The sequence below is a fragment of the Colias croceus genome, chromosome 18 (genome assembly GCF_905220415.1).
Source record: "Colias croceus chromosome 18, ilColCroc2.1".
In the NCBI taxonomy this organism is placed as follows: domain Eukaryota; kingdom Metazoa; phylum Arthropoda; class Insecta; order Lepidoptera; family Pieridae; genus Colias; species Colias croceus.
Genome location: NC_059554.1, coordinates 5831949 through 5855807, shown reverse-complemented (window position 1 = coordinate 5855807; position 23859 = coordinate 5831949). Strand labels below are relative to the sequence as shown.

The following is a 23859-nucleotide window of genomic DNA, read 5'->3' as shown; positions in this document are numbered from 1 at the left end:
CTGGAAATACGATAATTAGCGAAGATCTGCATGCGCAATGCGCATTATTAATTTTTGAGTACTGTAAGTACTTATGTATTTTCTTTTCGTCAATGAAAGTCAAATTGGTTAACATATAATTTTATTTTTATATATTACGTGAACCGACCGTATTTTGATTTTTGAATCCAGTCTTACCATTAAGCTTGAAACTTATATACCTAACCATAAATAAACATTTAAAAAAGATAAACAATATTAAAATCTTTTAACGATATAGGAAGCATATATTTGTAAAATGGAATGTTATAAATTTTATGCGACGTAAATGGGATCGTTCAATGAAATACGGCCGCCTGGTGGGGAACGCAGGGCCATGTGTAATCCAAAGCGGGGAGAGTTTTTCTCACTCTTCCGTAGCACCGGGTCTTCTGACTGACGATAACTGTAAATAAATGAGAAAAACGTTTTTTATATTTTCTTTTTTATATATTATTGCTAATAAGGCAATTGTAATTTTCTTCGAAGATTACAAGTAATACAGGCAATAGTGATTGCGGTTGCGTAGTGTCAAATAAAAAGTAAAAAAATTATTACGTCTTTAATGTTTCCACTGGCTCAGCTCTTGAGTGACGCAATCCTGTTTCTGGGTCGATCGTGGTCATTACGCATCTACGGAAAATTAAATAGTTAATAATTAATATGGTTAAAAAACAATTTAAGGATTAAGGAAAAGCTATAAATGTTTTTCAACAAAAATATGATATGCTCTATGAAATATTAATAACAAAATCTGGAAGCAAAAAAACAACTAAAACGAAATCGACAATATCTGAAAAAATTAACGAACTTTTGGAAAAACGGTTAAATCTAATAAAAATACCTAATAAATCTAGAAGCATAAGAATATAAATAGGTAAGTTAAGTAAAGAGATCAAAACACAAATGAAAAAAGATCGTAAGAGTTTTAGACTAAAAATCTTTGACAAGCATATTGTCAAGACAGGGGGAATTAATTAATATAGTGCCACCAAAGTGCCACAAACTTATCTGACCCGGTGACAGTGTCACTGATGTCGCTTTCTATAACTAAAAACAAAATAATCCGTATGAAAAGTCTGTGAAAATGTGACATTTCAAAATGGCGGCACGTAGTTCCAGTTTTTATCACCGGGTCAGATAAGTTTGTGGCACTGTAAGCTGTTAAGTTTATAACAGATAAAACAAACTGGATATCAAATATGAGCAAATATGTAAGTTGAAAGATCAAACGGACACGACGAAGACCAAAAGATACGATGTATTAATCACCACCAAATTTTACGAAGACCTGTATTTAAAAAAAATTAAAACCGACGAAACTGACTTACAGAGCAACGAAACTGTTCCACCAATATTAAAAGAAGAAAGAATTAAAGCTAAAGAAATACAAAAAATTGACACAGCTCCCGGACCAGACTCTATCAGCAATGTACTATTAATGGAGTGTAAAAGCGTTCTTGCACCGATACTGTAATATAATTATCTTTAATGACATGCTGGACATGGAAACCATACCAACCCAGTGGGCGAACTCGTCAATAACCCACAAAAAGGGAGATAAGAGTGAAATCAACAACTATATACCCATTAGCCTGATGTCTAATATATATAAAGTATTCGCAAAGATCATCCTCCGTCGAATAACCAGGAATCTAGACGAGAATCAGCCTAGAGAACAAGCTGGTTTCAGGGCAGGATATTCGACGCTGGACCATATACACGCACTGAGACAGATTTTTGAAAAGAATAAAGAATACAATATACCGTTTTAGTGTTGTTTTATTGAATTCATCAATTATTATTGCATTTGATCCAATCACATCGATCACGAATGCATCTGGCGAAGTTTAAAAAATCAAGGAGTTGAATACATCAGAATTCTAAAAAGTTTTTACACAATTAGTAAAGCGAAAATAAAATTAGAAAAGAAATAAAAATAAACAGAGGCGTACGACAGGGAGATCCTATTTCCCCTAAATTATTATTTACCGCGGTTTTAGAAGAGAACTTTCGAAAACTCGATTGGGATCAATATGGCTTAAATATACATGGACAACACCTAAGCAACCTGCGCTTCGCCGATGATATTGTTATTTTCGCGGCATCAAGTACTCATCTCCAAAGCATGCTAGAGGACCTAGAGAGAGAAAGTCGTATAGTCGGCCTCACAATGAATATAACAAAAACTAAAATCATGACGAACGCTACGGAATCCCGATATTAAACAGTAAACCCATTGAATATGTGAAAGAATATACTTATTTAGGCCAACAGATATCCATAAAATTAATCTTATGTCGAAAGAAATACATAGATACAAGAATTGGTCTTGCTTGGAAAAGTTATTGCAGACTGAAAGAAATAATAATTATTAAAAATGAGGAAACAAATGTATACATTAAGAAGAAGCTTTTTAACACATGTTTGCCAAACGTGGTCACTTACCACAGCGCAAAACTCGAAAATAAGGACATGCCAGACGTATATGGAAAGGAGCATGTTAAAATATTAGGAAAAACGACAGCATAAGGAATAAAACAATCAGAAAGCGTACGAAAGTAGAAGATGTGATATGTAAAACACGGAAGCTTAAATGGGAATGGACTGGCCATATATTAAGAGGAAGAATGGAATAGAACATTGATTTTCTGGTATCCCGAAAATGGAAAAAAGAAACGGGGGAGACAGATTAGACAGATTAGGACAGCACTCAACGGAAAAGAGTGGAAGGGAATGGCGGAGGTCTTTGCCAAATGAGGGCAAACAGACCAATCTGCCAATGTCGACTCATCAGAGTCTTAATTAAGTTTTTATATGCACATATTGTTTACCATTGTTGTGTCTGATTAATGCTTATCAATAAAAATAATAATAAAATATGCTGCTTACCTGGTGCATGGTTTAACGACTTCGAATATATTTTCACCTATCTTCACAAACTTCCAATTGTCCTCATCATAAGGTTGGGCGCCTTCTACTACGAAGTTTGGTCTAAAGTGTTTATGGGACGCTACACGGTCGGTCAACCTTGTATTTAATTCGTCAACAGAAGCTTCGTTAATTAAATTGAACGAAACCTCATCAGTAAAGGCTCCCTAAAATATGTCATAGGTATAATATAAGAGTCATATTATGTACATTAAAATTTAATTAAGTATTATGTAGGTAACTACTTTACATTATAAACATTCATACCGTATCATTTTTGCCGAATTTGTACATTTTGTTGTGAAATTTACGAGTTCGGCAGTTTTGCGACGCATAATATACTAGTCTCATGGTCGCAGGAGGCTTATCCAAAAGTCTGGAAAATGATTAAATTATTAAAATTATATAGGTAAACAGAAGGGTTTGACACATTTAGTGCACTTCTCAACTTGTAGGTACACCATGCTCAAATGGTGAATTTAGCAACTGGTGCGCTTGCAAAAGGTAAACTTCGCAAAGATCGTCTAAAAACGATAAAATCTTTGGTTTTGCGTAGGTAGATACCTAATTTTCTTAAAAATACAATCATCATTTTAAGTACGTACACTTTTACTTATACAATTTTAGGTAATCATATAAAAGTCACACAAAGATATAAAAAAATTGTGAGAAAGATTATATTATATTATCATATCTTTATTATTATTAGTGCATTATGGAGTGTTTTTTTTTTTGCTTCACTTAGTCTATATATAAAATTGAGTGTCCTACTTCAGAAACAGGTATATTTTTTTAAATGTACCTACCTTTTGGTGTATATTAGTCTCACACATAAATATTGAAGGAATTTTGATGCTACTTGGCAGTAATATAGTTTTAAATGTGCTTGAATTTGCTATTGATATACGTTTGGTTTTGCCGCGGGTGAAACCACGCAGCACAGCTAGTCTTCACGCAAATACTACCTACCTACTGCACCGATTACAATAAAATTTAGGACTCATATAAAGGGTAACTTGGATTAACACATAGGATAGGTTTCAATTTGCAGGTTTTTCTTTGAAAACGCGGGCGAAGCTGCGGGCGGAAAGCTTTGTCATACATACTTCGAAAACCATTCGGCAGCTTCATCTCCACAATCATAAACGGGCACTGGTGCAGACCACACAGTTGCGGTTTTAGGAGATTGTAACGCAGCAACCTATAAATTTCAGAAAATAACACGTAAAGTTACGTACCTAATAGTTCTAGTAATACTTTTCACCATACACATAATATATACTTAAGGCATTTATAAAATCCTAAAGAATATCTACCTCAGCCAAATTCACTGACAGAGTTCCCAATTCATGGTGCTTCATAGTAAGAACAGAGTTATTAACTGCAGGTTCTACACGAAGCAAATCAGGGTAAACTCTAGCGGTCACGAAATTATATTTGCTGTCCACTATCATAAGGACTCTGAAAAGACAAGTGAATAATAAAGAAGTGTAGTTTGTATTGCCTGCCAAACATTATTTACTTAGGTTTTAAATTTACCTGTCCCGCAGCCATCCACTTCTCAATCCTAGTAAAGTACATTCTAGTGAATTTATGACGACTGGACCACAAGACTTGATCGGATAGATGTAGAGGTTTTTTAAAGTACCGACTTGTCTCCATTCCTTCGGCAACTTTTGTTTCTGTAACTTAGTGTAGATATGGTAAGCTGCGTAGGCACCGCCGATTACTCCGACAGAAGCAATCGCAGCTGTTGTGTAGGAACCTGAGGAGATATAAAAAATACACCATTAGTGTAAAATATAATAAATTGTAAATAGGTACTTAGTGGTAGATAAGTAAAGCAACAATAAAAAAAGACGTGTGGCACTCGCGGACTGCCGCGGTAAAGCTATTGCATAGCGCACAGATAACTATATATTAGTCAGGCATAGCGATAGCAATTAGCATGCCTTCAAGCCACACATCCGTCATCCGTGCCCGTCGGAGTGGGGAGGTTTTTTTTCGTTACGGAATTTCTCGATTCGGTCCCCGCGCTCAAGGCCCGCAGGCTGCAATAGAAGCTATGCAATAGCTTAAAAATAAAACATATTCCACCGAAAAAATGGTATTATTGGTTGTGTTAGGCATTACGTTATACATCAATAGAAAATAACCTAAAAATTAATATATCTATACTAATATTATAAAGAGGAAAGGTTTGTATTATGTATGTATATGTAGGTATGTATGGTTTTCACGCATAAACTACTGGACCGATTTCAAAAATTCTTTCACCATTAGAAAGCTGCATCTTCACTGAGCAACATAGGCTATATTGCATTTTCAAAAAAAATAGAGATCCTTACCAAAATGCAATAATGCAAGTAATGTAACCCAAGGTGTACAAAATTCCTTCATAAAAATTTTGTCATCGCATGCGCTGCATATTTATCTGCGCATGTTGTAACATCACCACTGCTCGAACGGTGAAGGAAAACATCGTGAGGAAACCGACATGTCGAAGAATTAAAAAAAGTTCGACGACATGTGTCATCCGCCAACCCGCACTTGGCCAGCGTGGTGGATTATGGCCTGTACCCTCATAGGAGGCCCGTGTCCCAGCAGTGGGAACGTATATGGGCTGATGATATGCGCTGCGGAATCTATTTCTTAAAGTACGAGGATGGTTTTTATAAAAAAAAAACGTAAACATGTAGGTACCACGGGCGAAGCCGGGGCGGACCACTGGTATGTATATAAACTAAATAGAAGTACCAAAAACAACACTGTTCTAGAAAGAACCTAAATTTACCTAATTTAGGTTCTTTATACAACATTTCTAGTAAATGGGGTAGATAGTAGGTACCTAGAGGTACCTACCTATAACTCATTGTTAAAACTTTCTGAAATTTTTCTCACCTTTAAATGACATTATTTAATTTATTTCAATTTAAGGTAACCTCCGTACGATAAAATACGTTGCTATAATAACCGCCTCTTCACTTTAACACTGTTATATGTGCAGATCACTCAAGAGTACTGTATTAACTGGAAATTGGAATTTGGAATTGTTTGATGTTTCATGGTCATGTAAATTAGGGACGACACCAACATTCTCATCCGCATGCGGCCGAAGCGCGGGCGGTTCGATAATCGATATCGATATCGATTTGATCACATTCGCATTTATACCTAATTTAATAGAAACGGACTCGGATTGATTTGAAAATGTAATTTTAATACTATCGTATTTATATTTTTGTAGGAAAAGGAAGAATATTTTAATTTGAAATTTTTCTTTACATGATCCATCACATCCTTATGAATTCATTGTTCCATCTTCAATAATTCAGATCAATCATCCGTAATTTAACATTCGCATCCGTAATCCGTATCTGCATATACCTACATATAAAAAAAACATCCGTGACAGCCCTAGACAGTGTAAACTGTACAAACACGACGTCATAATAATATATATAAACATACCAACACATTTAGTTGTCTGTGTTCAAATTATCAGTTTTATTGTGGTTTTATTTATTGAGCTATCGGACATATATTATCCGTCAAGGTCAAAAAAGTTATAGACCTGTAGGTTTGCTTTACGCTTATCTATTTTAGAAAATATTAACTGATGTAATAAATTGCAACGATGAATTTATGTGTGTACCTACCTACATCCTAGTTCACGAAAATCAATCAATTATTTATATTAATTTTGCTGATTTTATCTAGTTAGAAATTAGAATTCTCAAGGAATCGCATCATATTTCACTAATTATAAATCAATTCAGTATGAAATTATCCAAGACCATGTTTCTTTTTAAATGTAAAAAACTTGGATTTCTATGTATAGTGACATTAATTTTATTTAGTTAAACCGACACCGCACGGCAAGGCAAGCGCGCCGTCAAACTTCTAACTTCTACACATAACTCTTATAAAATAGGTACCTATAGGTAACCTCTACACATAGGCCAGCTAATTCGCCAACGCGCTGGCGATACGCCTGCTTGTGAGTTCATCTACACATTGGAAGGTCGTTCAGTACAGTGCGGACGTAGGTATTCAAAATGGAAGTTGAGTCGCTAAGAGCCGTAGCTGTTTTTTGGGTTCCACAAGCAGTTTACACTCTGATACAGCTCAATAAATTTGAATATTTCCTCGTTGCTCATATTAATTAATATTTATTACAGATCCCTGTACCAATGATCTTTTAGATGCCTCTCTGGACCTAATGAATTTAACAACATTAATGGGGGCTTATCAGTACAACCAATCACCTAACTGTTGTGGTAATATTTTAGATCTCGTGTTCTCGAATTTATCTATTGATTGTAATGATATTATTTCCTCCGATTCCCTAGTCAACATTGATCGATACCATCAACCATTTTTAATTAAAATAAAAGATATTTATATCCTACCGTTACGTTCCCAGTTTTCAAAAATAAAAAAATTCTATAAGGCTGATTATACTACAATTAATCGTGAAATTAGTAAAATAAATTGGACTGACGTTTTAAATTCCGCATCAATTAATATTTCCATCGATAAATTTTATAATGTTTTAAATTCTATAATAGAGAGATACGTACCTTCTGTTAGGATTTCATCTCGCCGTCAATATCCGAAATGGTATACGCCTGCATTAATTAATTTAATAAAAGAAAAATAGTTATAAGTTTCACTTTCGTTGGAAGAAATACAAAAATCCAAACGATTACGCATCTTTTTCACTGCTTAGAACTAGAGTAAAAAAACTTCAGGACGAAGCGTACTTAAAATACATTTTACGCTGTCAAAAATCTATTAAAACTGCGCCTAAAGAATTCTGGACGTATATCAAAAACAAACGAAATAACTCTTGTTACCCATGCAGTATGATTTTCCGCGAACGCAACCTTACTGATGGTAACGACATTTGTTCAGCGTTTAGTGAATTCTTTTTGTCCGTTTTTCAATCCGATGATAATACTGACCCAATAACTACTGTAGACGATTTTGAGCTTGCTGATAGCCTTTGCTCAATCACAATTAAAGATCAAGAGATTATGAAGCTCTTTCGGGATTTGGACTATAGAAAGGGAGCCGGCTCCGATGGCATTCCGGCTGTCTTCATTAAAAACTGTGGAACTAGTCTTAGAACACCTTTACGCATACTCTTCCAACGTTCCATAACCGAAGGAATTTTTCCAGACTTATGGAAAAAGGCTTTAATTGTGCCCATACATAAAAAAGACTCCAAGAAAGATATAACTAACTATAGGGGTATATCTCTTCTTAATATATTTGCTAAAATGCTGGAAAAACTAGTATACCAAAGAATCTACACTCATACACTTAAATGTATTCCAACTGAACAACACGGTTTTATTAAATCACGGAACGTTACCACTAACTTATTAGATTTAACACATTACATAAATAACAACATGAGTGAAGGAGTACAGGTTGATGTTATTTACACAGATTTCGAGAAGGCATTTGATAGAGTAAGTCATAATGTTCTTATCCGTAAGCTTTATGCAGTGGGTATCAGGGGAGATCTTCTCAGATGGATAGAGTCTTATATCAGGAACCGCAGTCAATCGGTGATTCTAGGAGGGTTTAAATCAGATTTTGTTGATATTACTTCGGGCGTCCCGCAGGGATCGCATCTCGGTCCCTTATTGTATAACATCTACTTATTCGACATTAGTAACTGCTTTGTAAATTCTAATTTCTTACTTTATGCTGACGATAAAAAAATATTCAGAAAAGTCACTTCCTTTTACGATTGTCAATGTCTTCAAGATGATCTTAATAGATTAAGTGACTATTATAAATTAAATAAAATATCAATTAATATAAAAAAATGCCAAAAAATAAGTTTTACCCGTAATAAAAATAATAATATTATTAGTTTTGATTATAAAATTAATAGTGAAAGTATACCAGCTGTTACTTCTGCAAGGGACCTAGGTGTGATTCTGGACGTTAAACTAGCATATCGTACGCACGTGGATTTTATTGTTCATAAAGCCTACAAAAATCTTGGTTTCATCTTGCGACAAGCTGATCCATTTAAAGACATTACTTGCTTGAAAGTTCTTTATTTTGCCTACGTACGTAGTGTTCTCGAATTTGCAAGTGTGATCTGGCGACCGCAATATAAATGTCACATTAAAAGATTGGAATCAATACAAAAAATTTTTGTGAACAAAATGAATTATAAAACAAAACAATATTCGTTGAATTATGAACAGTCTTGCTCCCACTATGGGTTAAATACTTTGGAGGATAGGAGAGATATAATAGATATTATGTTGTTATATGATATTGTGAACAACAAGTTTGACTATTCCACAGCGTTGGAAAATATAAAGTATCTTGTACCCACACAGCGTACTCGCCACACACGCCTATTCCACGTGCCGGCTACATCAACTAATTATCTAAAAATGTCACCGTTCTACAGGCTCCCGGACATTTATAATAAAAAATTCTCTTCTGTGGATCCCTTCTATTTGTCACGTACTAGTTTTAAAAAGCAAATCTTACAATTAATCAATACAGAAGCTCAGCTCACATAATAATATAATAAATTAGCATTTTACACTCACTGCTATTACACTCACACATTCTTATACATGCACTTTCACACACACACTCACACACACAATCACCTTACTTACCTTGCTTGCTTACCTTCAAAAAATTAAAATCCCTTCTCTGTAAGTAATATCATATTTTGTAAAATTCTTATATTAGTCTTTGTTCACATACGTATATTTTTTCACTACCTATTGGTGTACCTTTTTATTGGCGTAGCTTAGTATTTATTCATCTCAAAAATTGTATCACTAGCTGTAAGGTACCTTATTATAAATAAATAAATAAATAAATACGCCATTTCATCAGGTTAGGTGTTAATTCGCAGTAAGAAGAAAATGTTCAACAGTGAACATTTGCTTTACCACGCCGATCGCGCCGCCAATGTGTGGATGGTGCGCCAAGCTTGCGACAAGCGTCCTTTTGATATCCGACTCCGCGCAGCAAGCTCGCAAGCGCGCTGGCCAACGTTCAAATACCTACAGCCAATACTCCAACGCCTGTTCTACACATTGGACCAGTGACTTGGCCAGAGCACTTGCCAACGCATTAGCCTATGTGTAGTGCCGGTATACCGCCAATGCGCCAACGCCCGTTCTACACATTGGACCAGTGGCTGGGCCAGGGCACTAGCCAACGCGTTGGCATATGTGTAGGTAGAGACGGCATAATAAAGATGACAAAGTAACAAGTATACCTATCGACGCGATGGATAAATGCGCGATGCTAAACCCTAGATAATAATCAATTTTTTTACAAACTCTACTCATCCTTTAGCTATATTATAAACTAGCCGCGCCCTGCGGTTTCACCCGCGTGGCTGTTGGTGTTAGCATGATGATATATAGCCACAGAACAGTAAGAACATAATAGAAGTGCTATAATGTCATCATTATAGTCCTTTTCACGTAGGATGATTCCTGTGACACTTCGTCGTGTTCCGAAATACGTATTTTATGTTTAAAACGCAAAAATAATTTTAGTGCATAATATTTTTATTTTATGGCGGCATTATTACCAAAAATATAAAAATGAAACATCTTAAGCTTATAAATAAAAAACAGTATTGTTTATTTTAATATAATGAAAAATAAAATAAAATAACACAAAAATATAATACCTACGCAATTCGTGTACATGAAATGGATCGTTGAAAAATCATAGAGTTGGAAAACATAAAATCGGCGCCCATCTTGTGATCGTTTGTCAATCGAGTCAATCGTCTGTACGAGTGCCTCAGCCTTCTATATATGTTGCATTTTTATATTGATACTTTACGTGGTATTCTGTTATTGTTACTAATTGTTATTGTTGACTTTTTTTTGCTGTTGTTTGCTAAGTTTCCTTAGTTAATTGTTGGCGAAATGCCGAAAAAACTAATTTTGGTACTTTATTCAAATCGATTTCATTTCCATATAAAATATTATCGATTATCGGAAACAATTGATACGATTTCAGTATAGACAACTCTACACGTGTCAAAAATCGATGTGTCACAGAAATCATCTTAGGTGGAAAGGACTATAGTATGAAAACCAGTGTCGCCAAACCCACACATTTAAACCGATAGTTATACAGTACACTACAAGTAAACTATGCCTTTGATTGGACAGCTTAATTTGAGTAAAAACTGACTTAGGTTATAAATTCAGCATTTCAATATGTACCCTAACGAACCAAGTTACGGTTTATTTTAGTATAACATCCCTAGGTATATTAGCTGTTTTGTTTCTCTTTGCTCAGAAATTCCAAATTCGAAAACATTCAGCTATTCCACAACAGATGGCGTTGGTTTTCAATACATATAACTTTGAACCTCTACACATAAAGATAAGGTTGAAATTTGTGTCACTCTAAATTAATGACATTAACTTGACATTAACCTGATGCTATGCTCTAAGGGATGTCAGCCTTGTTATCGATAATTCACAAATAAATATATTTTTGTGCATTTTTTTTTTCTTTCTATTATATGAATATAGGATAATGTGTCACATTTTGGAGTATGTTTATTACTACTAAGTACGTCTTTTCATATTATTATATTTAAATAAAAAACGGAATAGAATAGTATAAATCTATATTTACAAAACAAACAGAAAATATGATTATTTTAAATCTTGGAACTGCCGTAGGTTTGATGTATCGGTGGCCTTTGTTAGACTGCTTATTGCTGTTCGGCATCCAGTTAACTCATCACGTTGCATTTATTATCCATTTCTCTTTTAAATTAGGCTCTTTCGAAAATCTATAAATAAATAGGACAAATGAAAGCTAAGGAAAAATAGAATAAAATTTAATATTTAAAATGTTTGTCTTTTCTAAAGTATCGATACTGTCGATATGCGCCACATGCATCACTAATCCGACATTCGTTTGTTTATTTCAATAATATTCCAGAAAGTCTTGTTTGCTGTTCAATCTATATTAGTACTTATTTCTTATGGATTAAGGTTCATTTTGACTTAATATTTTTATAAATTTTTGACAAATTACGACAAGCGAAGTTGTAACATAAAATATATTTAAAATAAATTAAAATAAGACTTACCGATGGTATGAAATGCCTCAATTGCTGATATTATTTCGTCTGCTATCATTTTTCCACTCTAATACCGAACAACACGCTCTAAATAATGAATAAATATGGAAATAAGGTTTGACAGTTGACAACCGACTCGAATATTTTTCTGCGCACAACTGAGAGCGAGTGGTGATCTTACCTTACTAGTGACACGTGGGCCACGCCCACATCGCACTTCTATTATGTTCTTACTGTTCTGTGTATATAGCCTATAGCCTTCCTAGTTCCTCGGTAAATGAGCTAAGTATATAAGACCGAAAGAATTTTTCAAATCGGACCAGTAGTTCCTGAGATTAGCGCGTTCAAACAAACAAACATACAAACACACAAACTCTTCAGCTTTATAATATTAGTATAGATACGAAAGTAATTCTGACTGTCTCTTTTTCACGACTAATGGGTAATACGGGCGGTGGTAGCAGATACCGCTGTAGTTTGAACAGGCCTTTAGCCGAGTGAGCAACGTAACCGACTAAATGCATTATGCCACCAAGCTAATTTAGCAAGAAGTTAGCTTACTTCGGACGGAACCCGTTTTTATGCGTATGCCGCTTTTAACTCAGGCACTAAGTGCGGATGAAGTCGCGGGCGAAAAACTTGTAAATAATATACTTAATCAACTTAACGTTATCTATACTTTGATCCTAATTAACAACTTAATACTATTCGAATTATCCATACTTATATCAGTTGAGCTACAGTAGAGGTAGATATTAGATAAGATATATTAAATGTTATCAAATAAGATAATTTTGATCACCTACCTACGTAAATTATTATTAGATGGGGTACATAAAATTTTATACTGAATAAAAAGTAAAAACCAAGTGACCCTTATGCCGGCACTGCGCACTACACATAGGCCAACGCGTTGGCAAGCGCGTTGGCACATGCACTGGTCCAATGTGTGGAACGGGCGTTGGCGCGTTGGTGGTAGGTATTTGTACGTTGGCCAGCGCGCTTGCGAGCTTGCCGTGCGGTGTCGGCAACATCAAAGGACACATGTCGCAAGCTTGGCGCACCATCCACACATTGGATTGGCCGCGCGATCAGTTTGACTGTAGCAGCGATCAGGAGTGCACTTTTTTTTTTCTTGCGGTGAATTAACACCTAACTTGACAAAATGGCGAACAATATGAGTAACGAGGAATCATTTAAATTTATTGAGCTCTATCAGAGTGAAAACTGCCTGTGGAACCCAAAAAATAAGTACCATAAAAATAAAAATGTTGTATGTATTAAAAGTGCCAAATAAATAAGGTTCTTGGACATGCCGTTTTCCTCACAATGTTTTACTTCACAAAGAGCATCCTACTTTATTATTATTTTAATATTATAAATGTGTAAGTGTGTTTATTTCTTTGTTTGTTACATCAATTTTGAATGCGTCCGCACATTGGCTCGAACCAAACCATACTGAACGACCTCCCAATGTGTGGATTACTCACAAGCGCAGTTGCCAGCGCATGCGCTGGCCTATGTGTAGAGGCGACATTACAATATACATATAAATGTGAATGCCATATAACTGACTTATCTTTATTATTTCTATTTTATAATACTAGCTAGTTTTTTACTAGACAAAATCTGGACCATAAAGGATAAAAGGACATAGAATCTTCAACTATTGGTGTATATAACGCAATTCATTAAAGAAAAAAAATGGCGGCGCTTATCATTCTCTCCCGCTTAAACACGGCCGTACGGTAAAAAATAGGGTAAAGTAAAATCATTACAATGTATTTGATTTTCCTTAGAATACTTTTTATCATAAATTTACAATGAAAATTATGTATTTGCGATAGTAGTAGAATTTGACGTAATATTATGTTTCTGCAGGACTTGATAGCACAAAACGGCATTTTTAGCGGAGCACTCGCAGACATCCTTTCGATGTTTTACGAATACGCAGAGTGTTTGTAATCGATTACGCAAGTAGTTTTTTTGAAAGCATAAGATTTTTCGATTCTAATAATCTTATACCTCGGCAAAAGGGGAAGCGCCTGTGAGTGTTATCCATTACTTAATGATCTAAGGCTCATTACGAGTATTATGGGGATTTTTTTGTAATCTGTGTACGTAAATATGATAATTCATATAAATACACAAATACCATATCAAAACAGTTTGTCAACAAACAAATTGAAATCATTAGATTCTAAATATATATTATAAAGGCGAAAGTTTGTATGGATGTATGGATGTTTGTTACTCTTTCACGTAAAAACTACTGAACCGATTACAGCACACATATAGAGGGTAACTTGGATTAACACATAGGATAGTTTTTATCCCGGAAATCCCACGGGAACGGGAACTATGCGGGTTTTCCTTTGCAAATGCGGGCGAAGCCGCGGGCGGAAATCTAGTAATTAATAAAATATTATTATCCATTTACGTTATTTTTATTTTTTTTTTGCTGACCCTACCTTAGACCCTATCATATGTCAATGCTTTGGCCGCCATTGAAGATTCGTTTCTATAATGCACAGCTTTAATGAAACGCGATATACCTTCCAATCCAATCGGTTAACTAGTTTAAGCGTGAAGAAGAGACAGACAGAATTACTTTCACATTTATAATAATAATAATAATAGCGACCCCATCGCCCCCGGTTGGCATATCTACAATAGATATCCCAACCGTGCAGTCAGTCACCCCGCAGGGCACCTTGTGGCGAGGTGTTGGGGAGTAGCGACCCCGTGGGAACCGAGCGCTCCCGGGGGAGGTCCCTGTCCTCACCTCTGGGCTGTCCCGGTGGCAGTTCGGAGTGAACAATGACGAGGTTCAGGATCCCCCACCTCTGGCTTGCCTTTGTTGGCCGTCCAGAGTGGAGCCGCTAGAGCTATATGCTCGGGGGTGGAAGTGTCTAATGGCGTAATAGCGGGGAAACCCGCTCCGGGCCCGCGGGCTCGCGATGGTGAAACCGGTGCCGCACCTCTCTACACCCCCAGCCGTTCAGCTGATGTTGCCCCCTTGTTGCCATTATCGGTAACCTTTTTGGGAGCCCATCGACCGAACTGGCGAGTCACCGTCTGCCATAATTTTCAATTTTTAATATTGAAAAGGCAGACGTCCATAGCCCCCATAGACCCAATATACCAGTCCATCTAACACCCCCTTCCATAACCCAGTTTTATTCATTTCCATTTTTCTGCAATAGTCCTACATTGGCCGCGGACTGCCCAGGGCTGTATCTCTATAGTGCAGCCATGGGCAGGCTGCGGCTGGTGTCCCACAACACATTAAATTCTCTAAAGGGCCTCTGCGTGTTGGACCTGTGTCCCCACGTAAGCCTTCCAAAGGACCGGGTATCATCCTTACGGCGATACCCGTGTATTATGGAGAGAGACATAATAATAGGATTTACACCGAATTACAACAACTCCACTCGCACCTAAAAGTTATTTTTAAAGGTAAAATCGAGTTGAATCCTTAGTTGTATTCATTGAGATAATATTACTATGTATGGAGACACCACAAACAAAATTTGTGCGCCAAGCGCGGCGGCGCGGGGCACATTTTTTGCTCTAAGTTTTAAAAATTATTATCTAGTTAGGTACTTACCGATGAAAAGTTATTCCTTTGCACTTTTCCGTATTATTTGTGCAATATCGTAACACACACGAAGGCATATTTGATGCGTTTCACTTTAAAACAAATAAAATGAGCGTGCAGTTAAGCCATATGGCTTATGGTGAGCGGAACATAAGTGATATAGGCGGTGTCGTCTCCATATGTATAGCTCAATGGTTGAATCTATATCTGTTAAAATTATTGTTATTATTAATTTATCTGAGATATAAATTCGTTTATTTCCATTATTTCACTAGGAAATTATTGTCAACATGACTAGGGGAAAATAATTAAGTAAGTACCCGAAAAGTTAACTTCCTTGTTTATATAATAAAATGTTTCGTCTAATATTACGAATAATCTTAGATTATGGATTGGTCTCCGCGCGCGCGCTACGACTAGATACCGCTCCACCTAAAAACAATAGCTCCGTGAGTGCGGCAACTCACTGTAGTGTGTGTAAGGCGATTTGTAAGGACGCTAGTGTGTGTGAAGAATTGTACTGCCAGCTACATAAATTTTACCCCATAAATGGGAAATGGGCTATCTTTGAAAGAAGTTTGAAAAATATTTTTATTTCATTTTGGCCTTGCCGGGAATCGAACCCATGAACATGTGACTCAAATCCACTTGCAATGCCACTATACTATCACAAAGGTTTTTTAAAAGTAAAAAAGCGGTAATAAAAAAATAACATATATATGAGTCAGTTAAACAAGGTTAAACAGAAATAAATTATTGTTATTATCATTTTTTTTATAATATGCGTTAGTAATAGTATTGAAAAAAAAAACATTATGAATAAAATAAGTTCAAATTAAAAGTGTGTTTTTGGGATATGCAGTACGGCAACACTAAATGGCGTCGTATTTTCGTAAACAACATTTTCAAAGTACAGGTGAAATATTGAATAATACGATTATTCCTGATGGTACGTAATCCCAGTGTCTTTCTTATTATTTGTTGTATTTTTTTTAAACAGTTTTATGGCACAAACAGGCATTTTACTTCAGGTTTTGTCCAAAATCTTTAGAAACTATCGGTACGTACGGTAATTTGTATCATATTTTTATTTTTTATTATTTATATTTTTATTATATATATTATTTTTATAATTTATCTATACATAAACATAATATATTATATTTATATTTTATTTGATTTATTTGTTTTTATTATATTTATATTAACAATTATGTCAAATGACGATAGCTTTCATTCTTTTATATCTTCATCTGACAGTACTGTCAGCAGTGAAGATAGCTACTATAGCTCTACACTTCCACTTCAATCCACACTCTTAAGTAACTTCTCTGACTGCTCAAAAAACTTTAACATCGTTCACGTAAATGCGCAGAGCATTCCAGCGCACTATCCCGATTTTCTTATGTCTTTTGAATCCAATAATAATATCCATGCTATCCTTGTCTCCGAATCCTGGCTAAAGCCTTCCCTTCCCTCCTCCTGTTATTCCATTCCTGGTTTTCGACTCCTTCGCAATGATCGCATCGGCAGGACAGGCGGTGGGGTTGCTATTTACCTTCGATCTCATATTCCATTCTCCATTCTTAACTGCTCGTCCCAACCACCTCCCTCCGATGCGGCAGAGCACCTCCTTATCGAGATTTCCCTATCCCATACCAAATTGCTCCTCGGTGTCCTTTATAGTCCCTCCTGTCACGTAGACTATTTTTCCGCCTTCGATCAGCTTTTAGAGAAATATGTACCATCGTACAGTCATATTGTTCTTATGGGCGACTTCAATACTTGCTTGCTCAAGGATGATGTTCGTTCCAAAAGACTACTCTCTACTGCTGACTCGTTCAATCTACATGTTCTTCCACTCAACCCTACTCATTTCTTCCCAAACTGTTCTCCATCACTTCTAGACCTTATCCTTGTTTCTAATACTGATCTTGTGGTCAAGCACGGGCAGTTACCAGCCGAGGCTTTCTCTTACCACGACCTCCTTTTCCTTTCCTACAAGTTGCGATCCCCTAAAATAAAACCCCAAATCCTCATGCAGAGAAGTTTTGGTGATATGGACTTGAATCGTCTGGCGGATGACGCTGAAAAGCTGGACTGGGGGCAGGTGTATGGTGCAAGTGACGTTAACGATATGGTCACTGTGTTTAATTCGTTACTAACGCAATTATATGATATTCATGCTCCTATTAAACCTGTAAGAATTAAACAACTACCGGCACCATGGTTGACTAAAGAAATCAAGGCGGCTATTAACTCAAAAAATAGGGCGAAATCCAAATAAGAAGAAAGAAAGAAAGAAAAAATGTTTATTTGGCAAAATAGTGAGACACAATACAGTAAAAGCATAAAAAAGAATTACAAAAAAGAAATGAATAAACAATACAAAAACAAAAAATAAAACAATGTTAGATAAAAGTGCCCCCGTATCGCCAAAAAGGATCGAGTTCAGCATGTGCCAGGCATATGCCTGGCGCTGGTTTTCGACAAGATCCCTATATGACCCGACTCACGGATGTGAGACGACGCAATGATAGTATGTAATAGGTAAAATAGTGTTTTTATTATGAAATGCATATGAGTGTGTGAAAATTATATATATATGTATAAATAATTATAAAATAATACAATAAAATAGTACATACGTATAATATATATTATAATATACATCTCTAAAAAAAAATAAAAAATTATCTATGCCATAAATGTCAAATATAATAATAAACCACATAATAAACAGACTAGACACTAGCTTATTCTACGCTGCTCATCGATTAAGTAGTTTCTAAGTTGTTTCTTAAACGTATTAACATTAACCAATAACCTAATCGGTGGGGGCAAGTCGTTCCATATTTTTGATGCTGCATAGCGGAAGCTGCCTCTAAAAGTAGTCGTTCTATGTTGAGGAATAATAAGTGGCTGAGCGCAACTTCTGCATGCAACATCTCGACTGCTCGTTGTCCAGTTGAGCTTTTCGTAAAGGTATATGGGCGTACGAGTCTTGATAATCCCAAACATAAGAGAAGCCAGATGCAATTGGCGCCTTGCTTTAAGCTTGAGGATTCCATGCTTATTTAAAAACGGCGTAACGTGAATACGCGGCGGAATTGTGTAACAGTAGCGCGCACACGCATTCTGCACTCTTTGTATGAGCCGTTCGGTTCTGGCCAGGAGACGTGGACCATAGACAGTATCACCGTAATTAAGTTTAGATAGAACCAAAGATTCTATCAAACGCACTCGAAGGTCCTCTGACAGGTATGGACGCACTCTGTACAAAGTTTTTAAACGGAAAAAGCAATTACTAACCGTATCAGTAATATGTTTCTCATACCTTAGTGAGCTATCTACATAAAGACCTAGATTGCGCGCCTCATAAACTCTCTGTATTGTCTTACCTACGATTTTAACATCAAAAGGTGGCATAGATGTGATATGCTTTTTTGCACCGAATAACATATACTTTGTCTTATCAGGATTTAAGACCAAAGCATTTGAGTCAGCCCAGTCTGTAATACGTGAAAGGTCGTCGTTCAAGCAACTTATAGCATTAACAAAATCATTTGGAAAGAAGGAAATATAAACCTGGGTATCATCGGCATAAATGTGGAACTTACAATTTTTTATTGAATCAACTATATCGGCCGAGTATAGGATAAACAGGATGGGGCCCAAAATAGAGCCTTGGGGCACACCTCTTTCAAGAAGACCAAAATCTGAAAATTCGGAGCTACCATCATCCAATCTAACTTCAACACTCTGCTGACGGTTGCATAAATAACTGTGAAACCATTGTACTGTGCTGTGGCTAAAGCCATAGTAACGCAGTTTCGTCAAAAGCAAGGGAACATTTATACAATCAAATGCTCGGGAAAAATCAAGCAGCACAAGGATGGTACACATACCCTTATCCTGAGCAGCCAATACATTGTCCGTTACGTCCAACAGAGTTGTTGTGGTACTATGGCATTTCCTAAAACCAGACTGAAATACGGGAAGTAAGTTATTATTTTCAATAAATTCCGTAAGTTGCTTACAAACAACCCTTTCCAATATTTTTGACATGCATGGCAAAATACTTATCGGCCTTAAGTCCTTGAATGAAACAGGGTTATGATTTTTAGGCAGAGGCCGAACCAATGCTTTTTTCCATAAATCGGGAAATGTTGACGTTAAAATGGAGCTATTAATAATTTGAGTTATGGGTTTTAAAGTGTGGGGAAGAGTAAGTAGCAACATATTTAAATTGATTTTATCATAACCCTCAGCGTTCGATGCGAGTTTCAGTAAATATTTAGATACAGTGTCTTCAGAAACAGTTGTTAATTCAAAAACCGCCTCGCTGTGCAGATGGGAGTCGAAGAACATTAAGGACGTTGAATCTACAACAGCACTGCCTGGGACTTGTAAAAAATGCTGATTTATTTGATTGGGGCAGGACAGGTGTGGTGGGAGCTCATTTAGTTCTTTGCGAGGTAAAACATTAGACTTTATATTTTTCCAAAGCACCTGAGGTTCATTTATTTTATTATTTATACTAAAACGAAAATAAGCTACTTTTTCATTATACAAAGAGGACACGACGAGAGATTTCAATTGATGGTAGTAATCCTTTTTAGAATCTGTCTTAGACTTCCGATACTTAGATAAAGCGTCATCGCGTAACTTCATCATGGTTTTTATAGTGTCAGTTATCCAGGGATGTGAGGGCTCTTTGAAAACGATTGTCCTAATGGGTGCATGTAAATCAAACAGCGCAATAATGCACTTTGAGAAAGCCTCAACCATTGCATTTACTGAGTCAAGATGCATGAAATTATTCCAATCTATTTTACTCAGGTCATTATTTAAACTTTCTCGACAAATACATTTAAGAGGACGGAATTTAGTTACGTAAGGTTTTAATCTATTTCTTTTTATGTTGAACTCACACATAACTACAGAATGACCAAGACTAGATCTGTATGGTTCGACCGTAACATTCCTAGCCTGCAAATCCGTGCAAACTAAATCGATTAGAGTTTGACTGCTTTCAGTAAAGTGGGTAGGAGCAGTAACAAGCTGTGAAAGGCTCAAGGAAGAAAGAAATTCATTTATTTTCAAAGATTTAGAATCATTACAATTTATCATATTTACATTGAAATCCCCCAACAATACACAATGATCAACTTTATCCAGTGCACTTATTGTGTCAGTCAAAGTATCCAGAAACAGATCCAGATTAAGCCACGGCGGACGATAGGCTGTTCCCACCGCAATATGTTTACCGTTGACCACTAACCGCAGCCACATTTGTTCTACCGATTCACAGTTTGGATTAATTGGGATGTTTATCGTTTTAACCTTTAAACCACACTTGACATAAAAACCTACCCCGCCACCACGGCCCGAGCGCACCGTCGCAGGCCGCGGGACATGCCGCAGTCGGTACCCGGGAACAACCGGAGCGCGACCGACATCTTCTGCCCGCAACCACGTTTCATTGATGGCTAAAATGTCAAAATTATGTCGCACTATCATAGCAATAAGGTCATCATGAAATGTGCCCAGTGAACCTACATTATGTAAACCAACTAAAAGATTATTAGACACCATTATTAATATTACCTACTCACTAAAAATAATAACAATAATAATATCAAATTAAATAAATATAATAAAAAACGATAATAAATATAATAAAGTGTTAAATGTTGTATATAAAACGATAACATTGCAATAAAAATATATATTTTGTATAAAAATATGTAAGTATAAAAAAGTAATTTTACAGTAGGCAAGGCACTGCGGGGCACACATATTGTTAATACATATTCCATTAAAATAATAATAATCTGAAGGTATATAAAAAACAACAAGAACACTATGATAATATGACAAGAATACAATACGAATTTTACAGAGTAGCGGTTAAAAACAAAGATGAAACGTAAAATTCTATGAGTTACATTATTTGCGCTAAAAATTTTAATAATTGATTTAATGATCAACTCTATAATATTATGCTGCGCTAAATATACGTTGTATATCTTCTTCGCAACGGATAAGGCATACAGAATCGTCGGGTTTGTTTCTAGCGAATATGCGACCCCGCTTTGACCAGACATAACGCCAACCACGACTAGTGCCCGCTTCGCGCGCCATTCGAAACAACTGGCGATTAAATTTAGTGAGACGTTCGTTAAATAGAAGCGCCTGGGCGGGCCCGTCATATCCAAGTCCGCAGTGGTGGCGCCGCGGCGCACGCGTGCACTCCTCAGCAGATCGTCGCGCAGCTGGCGGCGCGCGAGCCGCACGACTAGCCGCCGCGGACGGGGCGCCGCGGCCGCCGCGCCCTCTGCCGGCCGCGCTCCGATACGCTCAGCACACACGATATCGTGCGGTTCAATTTGAATTCCAATTTTTGAAGCTATTAAGATAGTTGTGTGTATTGGGTTTTCTCCACTGGTCTCGGGCAAGTTAGAAATCTCAATGTCATTCGCCAATAGTTCCTGATCTCTGTCATTAATGTCGCTTTTTAATTGATTAATAATATTATTAAAACTCTGGGATGCGCTTTCGGAAGAAGTCTGAGTATGCATATTTTCTAGGACGGTTATACGTTCCTCCAGGGCACCGATACGACAACCGTAATCTAACATGCTGGACCTAAATTCCGCCAACTCATCATGCAGCGTCTTAAATTCACAGCGAACTTCGTGCAATATCTCCTCTTTGATTTTCTTTAGTTCCAGACAAAAGTTCACTGAAACATCCCGACCGGCTGTGCTATTGGACGAGGGAGAGGTGTTCTGCACATGATCGTGTCGCCTCACCGGGGTGTCGGATGAATTATCACGTGCAATATTTTTTTTACATTCGGGACACTGCCATAACGACGGTGTTATTCCCGTAATAGATAAGCCCACACAAGCACGGTGATAGACGCCTTTACATTTATCACATTTAGCGGCATCTGACGGCGACAAGAATTTGCCGCATCCACCACACTTAGGCATAATCAATTATCTTTAAGTAGTTCTGCACAATAACGATAGATGTCAATACTCTTGAAGCCGGTCAGTACCAACAGATGGAGCTAGTGTTGACTATAATCCACAGCTATAATCAGCTGATCAGTGTTTATTTACTTTTTTCATACGAAGATATAATCAACAATATGTTTCACTTGTATGTTTCAGAAATCAAGATTACAGACCTTCCTGACTAATGATGCATAAATTTGGGCTATATTCTTACTTTATTCCTTCAAACACGTACCACATTTAGTTGAGGGGTAGTTTTAATTCAGCTGATCCGTTACACAAATATAATTTAATGTTTTTACGTATTTCCACTAAACACTCAACTTTGCCTACAGTATATATGAAGATTTATATAAAGCACTTCAACATAACACTAAGACTAAAACTTTTAAACTGTTTACACTATTTTTATTATTATTATAACAGTAGACGATTGCGCACAGTTTGACATCCGTGACGTCAAATTGAAATCTAACAACTCACCGGCTAACAGGGAGAAATATAATAGGATACGGAATCACTGCAATACTTTGTGTAGAGATGCTCAGCGACGCCACGTTTCCAATTCGGTCGAGAACGGCGACCCAGCTAAGATTTGGAAATTTCTTAAGTCCCTAGGAGTTGGCAAACAGCAGCAACTATCTCTCCCTCCTAACACTAACATCGATTTAATGAACAACCACTTTACCCATAATTCTCTTGTATTTAATCCAGATCTTAAGTCACGCACATTGAATAATCTTTCATCTTGTCCGACTCCTCTATATCAACCGTTCACTTTCAAACAATTCACCGTATGTGGTGTTAAGAAGAGCATATCATCGATTTCATCCAAAGCCGTCGGTAGTGATAGCATCGGTCGTAATATGATCCTTCCTATCCTAGATATCCTTGCTCCCGTCTTAACCCACATATTCAACTCCTCCATCAGCAACGGAATATTTCCTAATGCCTGGAAAGACGCCCATGTCGTTCCATTGCCGAAAAAGCTAAACCCTACTTCCTTTTCCGACTATCGTCCTATATCCATCCTTCCGTTCCTATCCAAAGTTCTCGAACGGTTAGTTCATGAACAATTAAGCTATTTCCTTAATAAAAACAATATTCTAAATACCTTCCAATCCGGCTTCCGTCCCGGACATAGTACGGCTACTGCTCTC

The 23859-nt window shown here is 36.6% G+C and overlaps 2 protein-coding genes across 2 annotated transcripts; one reads left to right on the top strand and one right to left on the bottom strand.

Moving 5' to 3' along the window:
* Window positions 1–237: 237 nt before the first annotated feature.
* LOC123699562 (mitochondrial amidoxime-reducing component 1-like) lies at window positions 238–6021 on the bottom strand. The gene is made up of 8 exons (XM_045646541.1): window positions 5851–6021; window positions 4489–4714; window positions 4266–4410; window positions 4056–4150; window positions 3217–3325; window positions 2911–3116; window positions 577–651; window positions 238–424 (listed from the first exon to the last, which is right to left on the bottom strand). Exons 1-8 carry the CDS (start codon window positions 5861–5863, stop codon window positions 295–297), a joined length of 999 nt encoding a protein of 332 aa, XP_045502497.1. The 5' UTR covers window positions 5864–6021; the 3' UTR covers window positions 238–294.
* Window positions 6022–17439: 11418 nt separating this feature from the next.
* LOC123699906 lies at window positions 17440–17958 on the top strand. The gene has a single exon (XM_045646954.1). It carries the CDS (start codon window positions 17440–17442, stop codon window positions 17956–17958), a length of 519 nt encoding a protein of 172 aa, XP_045502910.1.
* The last annotated feature ends 5901 nt before the right edge of the window (window positions 17959–23859 follow it).